At 52.8% G+C, this 7,748-nt stretch overlaps 1 protein-coding gene across 1 annotated transcript in view; it reads left to right on the top strand.

Moving 5' to 3' along the window:
* Positions 1-493: 493 nt before the first annotated feature.
* ATOH8 (atonal bHLH transcription factor 8) overlaps positions 494-7,748 on the top strand; it is a 14,447-nt gene continuing 7,192 nt past the window's right edge. The window contains exon 1 of the mRNA XM_007948911.1: positions 494-1,228. Within this exon, the coding sequence (XP_007947102.1) occupies positions 494-1,228 (735 nt within the window). The remainder of the gene's footprint in view (positions 1,229-7,748) is intronic.

Here is a 7,748-nt window from a genome sequence, read left to right on the forward strand (position 1 = left end):
CAGCAGCCCAGCTGTTTTGAAAAATGCTTCCTGTTTCTTTAAAGGCGCTTGCAGCTCGGGCGGCTGGGGCTGGGGAGTCGGCTGCTGCGGGAGCTGCCTTCTCTCCGGGCGGCGGCGCTGACTGATCTCGTGAACTAGGTTTCGGTGTAAACTGAGGCTAAACAAACACAGATGGAGCGCAGCGGGCGTTCTCCAGAAATGTTGGCAACGCGGCAGCGACTTCAGATGACACTCTGAGCGCTCCGGGAACCGACTGCCCGGCGGCTTCGCCTAGCCGGCGGCGCAGCTGCCCCGGGCGTGGGGGAGAAAGGGAGTGAGAGAGGGAGGGAGGGAGGGAAGAGAGAGAGAGAGAGAGAGAGAGAGGAGAGCGAGAGACTGAGCAGCGCTAAGCGCGTCTGCGGCCAGGCAGAGCCTGCACAGGGTGTGCAGAGCGAGCTCTGCGGGCGCGCGTCCTGGACAGTCCCACGCCCCTACCTCGCACGCTGTCCGCGCCATGAAGCACATCCCGGTCCTCGAGGATGGGCCGTGGAAGACTGTGTGCGTGAAGGAGCTGAATGGCCTCAAGAAACTCAAAAGGAAAGGCAAAGAGCCGGCGCGGCGCGCGAACGGCTATAAAACTTTCCGAGTGGACTTGGACGCCGCAGAGCTCGGCTCCGCCGTCACCAACGGGCTGCGGGACAGGACCCAACGGCTACAGCCGGCTTTGGCCCGGGTGCCAGCCCCAGTGGTGCCTGCCGTCCTCCCAGGTGGGGGAGGGGACACAGCCGGGGAACTCGCGGTCGCCCGGTTGCCCGAGATCTTGGACGCGCGGAAGCGCGGCTTTGCCCTGGGCGCAGTGGGACCGGGACTCCCCACACCGCCGCCTCCGGCGCCCCAGGGCCAGACATCTGGGACCTCGGAGGCACAACCTTGTCGGGAGCAGGGCCTGAGGCCCCGCATCTTGCTGTGCGCGCCTCCCGCGCGCCCCGCGCCCCCAGCGCCCCCGCCGTCCTCGGTCCGCCCAGCGCCCCCGACGCGCCCGGGGGAAAGTTCCTACTCATCAATTTCACACGTAATTTACAATAACCACCCGGATTCCTCTGCGTCGCCTAGGAAACGGCCGGGCGAAGCGACCGCCGCCTCCTCTGAGATCAAAGCCCTGCAGCAGACCCGGAGGCTCCTGGCGAACGCCAGGGAGCGGACGCGAGTGCACACCATCAGCGCAGCCTTCGAGGCGCTCAGGAAGCAGGTACCAGTTCTCCGCCTCCCACCTTCACTGCGCTAGGGGAAAATCTGCCAGAGTGGGTGGGTGAGAGGGCCGGGAATTTTGGAGTGGATGGAGATGTGTGTTAACGGCAAGCTGTCTCCTCCAGGTTGGGCCCCAGAGTTCAGATAGGTTTGGGCAATTCTGGGGCCGCGACTTTTGCCATAGCGTTGGTACGGATCTTAGTTTGCAAAGTAGGCATGAGGATTTGAGCTCTCTGGCCCTGGTCTCGGCTCGCCCCCACCAAGGTGACCGTGACAGTGCTTTTGACTTCGGCCCTCATCATAGTTCACTTTTATGGCAGAGGGAATTTGTCTTCCGGAGTCCCTTGGGCGCAGCGGGGAGTGGAGAGGGGGTGTGTGGGAATGTCTGCGGCTGGGAAGGAAGCGAATGATCCTTCCCTACAGGCATTTGGTCTCGTCCGGGTCTCGCTTGCCTGTGGGTGGTGATGAGGCCCGCAAGACTGCGGAGGGGTGGTCTTGGGGTTGGCAGAATATAAGGTCCCTGTGGTCTCAAGGAGCCGGTTAGCCCCTCTTCAGCCCCCAGCTTCTAGCAGAAACGATCCCTCAGGTTGCTTCTCGGTTCTGCTTCTCTAGCTCTGGCATCTTTAGGAACTGGGCTAAGTGTGCTGCCCTTCCCCGGGGGTGGCCTCAGGGATTGGCCAGTCTCTCTTCCCAGGAGATCCTCTTCCAACTCTGCCCATCACCCATGAGAAAGGGGCAAATCTGAGAAATTGGGCAGTTGTGGGGGAAGGATTCCTCTGGAGGATCTTCAGTCTTGTTCTGGAGTGGGTCAGGGCTTCTCAGTTTGGGGCTGGTGATAACAAACAGTGCTCTTCTTCAGTGTTGGGGGAAGAATAATACTTGCCTAAGAATTACTCTAAGAATTACTCGGGAGCTCTGGTAGTGTAGTGCCTAAGGCATTTGACTGCTAACCAGAAGGCTGGTAGTTCAAACCCACCAGCCACTCCTCGGAAGGAAGGTTGGGCAATCTACTTCCGTAGTGTCATCACCTTGGAAACCCAAGGAGGGGTCGCTATGAGTTGGGTCTGACTCGATGGCACATAACAACAACAACACAAGAATTACTCAGGAGCTCTGGTAGCATAGTGCCTAAGGCACTTGACTGCTAACCAGAAGGCTGGCACTTCAAACCCACCAGGCACTCCTCGGAAGGAAGATGGAGCAATCTACTTTCATAGTGATACTGCCTCATAAATCCAAGGAGGGGTCGCTATGAGTCGGGTCTGACTCGTCGGGCACATAACAACAACAACAACAAGAATTACTCATGGTGAGTGAAGGGCAGTTTACAATTCCACTTTATAAAAGGTGGGCACAGTCCTCTGGTTCCAGGCTTCACAGTTTTACAGTGAAAAGGGAAACAGATCTAGAAAGTGGATGTAAGTGCCTTCCGTTCCCACCCCAGACAGGGCCTGAGGAAGTGTTGGGCTGGTGTTAAGTGTTTGAGAAGTTAGGTTGTTTGCATACTCTGAAGCTGACTACTGTGTGACTCCAGGAAAGTGACTCAACCTCTCTAGGTGCTAGCTAACACCAAAGGATTTCAAAAAGCATAACCTTCTTTTTGGATCACACTCTCCTCTTCTTCCTGGAGGAGGGGGTGAGGAAATGATGCCTGTGTCCATTTGTGGGAAAGGAATTGAACCCTTGGGGAAAAGAAGCCCTTGACTTTTTGGGCCAATGTATCTTGCCTGGGTTTGGGTGAGACATTTGGTCAGTGAGGCCGGGTGGCAGGGTCAGATGGTGGTCACAGACCAGGCTGGGAAACTGCCTGCAGCCATGCCAGCCAGGACCTGGGCTGCAGGCCCAGTGGAGCAGGCAGTCCCACCCCAGGGCAGCAGCACTGTGTCTGAATGCCCTGGGGAGGAGGAACAGCAACCTGTGGGAAGTCTTGCCACCCACTCCCCTGGAGGTAGGGTGACAGAAGGGCAGAGAGATGTCCATCCACCTGTCATCTTGCAATTAGGGAAACCCCTCCCAGATTGGGGAGGCCATGTGCCCAGGCCTCCCAGCTGGTGAGTGGCAGGGTAGAGTGAGTGACAGGGCAGGGCTGGCACCTAGGTCTTCTGACTGCCAGTTCAGGGCCCTTTCTACCCTTCCAGCTGTCTCTTTCAGTTCCTGGCAAGAGATGTGTAAGGTCTTGGAGTGTTCTACTGTATCTCGTTTGTCTGTTTTTATTTCTTTCTAAAACAAAATTCATCCTATTTGGTCCTAACAACATCTCTCCCAGTTTTGGATTTGCCCATTATGTAGAATGGAAAACTGAGGTCTGGAGAAGGAAGGAGACTTATCCAAGATCACCCACCTAGTGAGTAAGTGAAGAAGACAACAGTTTCTGGAAAGACTGCCTAGCCAAATGCTCTCCAAATGCTGTCTCTATCAGCATCCTGGGCTCCTGGGCATACATTTGGCAGATTCTCTGAGGTGAGATTATTAATCCTAGTCTCCTTTCAATTCCACCCTTCCCACGAGGAAGTTTTATATAAAAGGGGCAGGGCTAGCATGTTTAAGCAGAAGGCAAAATCAAGCCCTCTCAGCACACATCAGTATACACATACACGCACATATACTCACAAAAACACCTGCTCTAGTTTGTTCTCTTTTTGCCCACACCATTTTGTCCCTTCTCCAGAGGGCCTGCTAGGCCACAGTGGGCACCTGCCTACTGTCTGGGAAGGAAGGAAACACAGCCGGGGCCCTCTGACCACAAAGCCAGGGGCTGAGGCTACAACACCACTTCCCCACTGCCACAGCACCCATCCATCAAGAAAGTCCTGTGTCCCTGGAGTAACTTCTTCCTCTGGTTCTCAGTTTCCCCATCTGTAAAATGCATCCCTAACCTCCGAGTCCAGACTAGCTTGTAGCTCTTGGATCTAGACTCAGAACTGTCTCATTGAAGTGGGCTCTTGGGAAAGGAGTAAGGGCAGTTCTACCTGAAATAGGGCTTTTGCTGACATGACACTGAATTCAATCCTGGGGCTATGGCACTGGTCTGGGGCTCTGTTTACCTGAACAGCTTCTGGGTACAATGAAAAGAACTCTGGGAGTCCAGAGGCTGGGGTTTGAGTCCTCCCTCTGCTACATGTTTTCCATGTAGCCATGAACAAGTCCCTTTCCCTCTCTAGGCCTCAGCTGTAAAGTGGTGACAATGCTTATCTCACACACAACTTCTTTACAAAAAGCAAATGAAGAAAGGAATGGTAGCTGTAGGAAGAAAGAACATTTCTTAAGCATCTACACAGTGTCCTCAGGGTTGGGCGAGGCTCTTAACAGATACAGGAATAAGAATTCTTTAATAATTTTAACATTAATCATAGAAACTACCATTTATTAGATACTTACTTTATGCCAGGCACTGTGCCACTGTGCTAAGCACGTTATGCATATTAGTTCATATAATGAAATAGACACTGTTATTATCTCTCCTCCATCTTACAGGTGGTGAAACTGAGGTTTGGAAAGCTTACATAAAAATTGGTTAAGGCCTGAGACTATGGCCCCTCCTGCCCTTCAGTCTGGAATTCAACCCACTACTGTAGCTTCTAGGCAAACAAGACAGGCACATGAGTTAAACATTTAAATTAGGTAGAAACACTCCTTGGAGAGACCAATCATGGGAGAATAGAAGGGCTGTGTATGCAGAGGGAGACAGCTGAGGGAGCAGGAGTACATGGGAGAGAAGGACACAGGGAAGAGGTAACTATGGGGAGGAAGTGGGAAGAGAGCTATTGCATTGTGGGAAACTGCAGTCAATGTCATGAAACAAAGTGTATGTGAACTGCTGTATGGAAAATGAATTTGCTCTGTAAACTTTCACCCAAATCACAATCAAAACAAAAAATAAAAAAGGACTATTATAAAAATAAAAAAAAAAAAAATTGGTTAAGGTCTGTCAGCCTTTTGCTAAGGCACGTGGCCTTGCAGGTTCAAGGTCCAGTGGCCTTATTGGACTCCAGAGTGATGGTGTATGGTCATAGCCTGCACAGCTGCATGCTGCTGTCACTGTAGAGCCTGGATTTAAACCAGAGTCAGTGAGTCTCTCCAATGCCCAGGTTCTTCACAGCTCTGCTCCTCAGCCCATTGCATGCCCTGGAGCTGTCCATCCTCAGCACAAGAAAGCCAGACAGGCTCCTGTTTTGTGAGAGCTATGCCATAACCTACTACCCTTCAGCAAGCCAGGAAGGGAGCCAGTGAGGGCAGGCTGAATGGCCAGAGGGCAGAGATGCAAGTTGGGGATAGGACTTCTGGTTTAGGGGGGTGTGCAGCAGCAGGGGCCAGGGTGGTGGCTGTGGGAGGCAGATGGTCAGGTCATAGCACATGCCACCAGCCCAGCTGCACAAGAGTCCTCCCCTCCAGCCTCATGTGAAGGCTATGTGTGCACAGCTGGGCCTGGCCCATGTGCAGGGCGGCTCCGGCTCCAGGTGGAAAGGGTCAGAGGGAAAGGCTGGCCATGCTGTGGACCTGGGCCTCCTGGAAGGACCTTCTGGCTCACAGGCCATGCCCACCCTTGGGGCATCTGGCATGCGTGTGGATTTCCTCTCTGCCTGCTCTGCGTGAAGCCCTGTCACTCAGTGCTAATGGAAGAATGGCGGCATTTGGCAGGCAAATCCCTCAGAATCTGCTGCAGTGCCTCTCCTGATGAGGGTGACAAGAAAATGGGGCCCAGGCCCTCTCCCCTGCCTCTCCTGGGGTCTTCCACAGGGTCCTCACTGGATGAACTCAGGGTGGCCTCGGAGCAGGCATGGGGATGGTGATCCAGCCGAATACCTCCCTCACCCTCAGACCCCATAGGGTGCCAGGGGCCATGATCGACCCCATAGCAGCCCATGCTATGGACTTCCCCTTAGGGAATGGGGAACAGGTCTGCTTGCCTGGAGGGCCCCATCCAGATATGTGAGTAACACAGACCTCTATCCTTCCCCCTCATACTCAAAGTCACTCAGGGCAGCTGCTGTTGAGCTTTACTGCACCGGGCAAAATGCCTTACATGGGTCTGTTTTTCCATATCTATTGAACTACCTTCCCATTTTACAGATGAGAACACCTATAAGGAGGTTAAGCAAGTTGCTAAAGGTCACAGACTTCCCAGGAGTTTTGTACCCAGGCCTGTCTGGTCTGGGAGCCATGGCTCTTAATTAGTAACAGGGTACAATCTTGTAGCTGTTTAGAAAGTTAGGGTTTTAAAAGACCTACTTAGATGGACTAGACAAGGATCTTGAATAGCTCTGTGTAGAGTAGTAGCTTCCCCTCTGGATACGAAACCATTAGAGAATAGTTTCAGATGGAATCAAGTGCTGAGCTGTGTGCAGTAGACATAGTGATGCTGGAGCTGTGGGCCCGGGTCTGTGTGGGTGTCTGAGAGGAGGGTCTTGGGCTGGGTGTAACGGGTGGGTAGGAGTTGGCACAGAGACAGGAGGGTAGAGGGCTTTGAGTCCTTACCTGTATTTGCTGGTAAGTTCTTGATTTCATTTCACTACAGTGCTATCCCCCATTTGGCACTGTGATCCCATTTTGAGGTAGCAAGTGTACTGACACCCATGTTACTGATAAGGTTAGTGACTTGCTTAAGGCCATGTAGATGGCCAGGGATAGAGTGGGCCCTCAGACTCCCAGTCCAGTGTCCTTCCCACTTTTAATTCATGCTGGAGTGCAGGGAGGGCCCAGTTGGGGTGGGTAGGATGGAATGTTTTTGGGGCACCTGGGACCTTGTGAAAAGCACAAAAACTGCTGCTCTGAAGCTCAAAAATTCTATGGAGTAAGGATGGGGCAATTCCTTTTATTTTTCCAGAAGTGAGGCAGCCAGTCTAGAGCTGGAGTGAGGCCATCCTGCATCTTTCTTAGCACTGTGTCCTCTAACTGTTGTGGGGACCTTGCAGGCCAGGTAGGGCGTCATGGACTCTGGGCCTTGCTGTTGATGCTCAGAGAGGTGAGTTCACAAAGGCTGGATGTCTCTGGGATCCTCAGCACAGAAGCCTCCATCTTCCAGATCAGAACGATGTGCTTCCCACCTCCCCACATATGCCTTAGGCTACAGACGCTTTTCCAAATCCCCACACAGTTCCTTAAGGCTAATTGGAAAGAGTCCAGCTAAGCCATGACTTCAAAACCCAGCTTATCTCACACCAGCTGAGAGACACAGGAAGTTCTTACACCCCATGAGTGTCAAATGATTCTATGTAAAATGGAAATGATAATATCTACCTCATAAAAGAAAAAAGAAGGAAAAAAGAAAGAGCAGAAAAACCCAAACCAGTTGCCTTCGAGTTAATTCTGACTCCTGGCAACCCCGTGGGTTTCAGAGTAGACTGTGTGCCACAGGTTTTCAATGGCTGATCTTTAGGAAGTGGATCACCAAGCCTTTCTTCTGAGGTGCCCTTGGAAGGGTTTGAACCCCCAACCTTCAGTTAGTAGTCAAGCGCTTAGTCATTTGTGCCATCCAGGGATTCCATATCTGCCTCATGTTGTTGTTGTTGTTGTTATGTGCC

This window comes from Orycteropus afer, unplaced genomic scaffold, assembly GCF_000298275.1.
Source record: "Orycteropus afer afer isolate SDZICR_OR568_19922 unplaced genomic scaffold, OryAfe1.0 scaffold00231, whole genome shotgun sequence".
NCBI lineage: Eukaryota > Metazoa > Chordata > Mammalia > Tubulidentata > Orycteropodidae > Orycteropus > Orycteropus afer.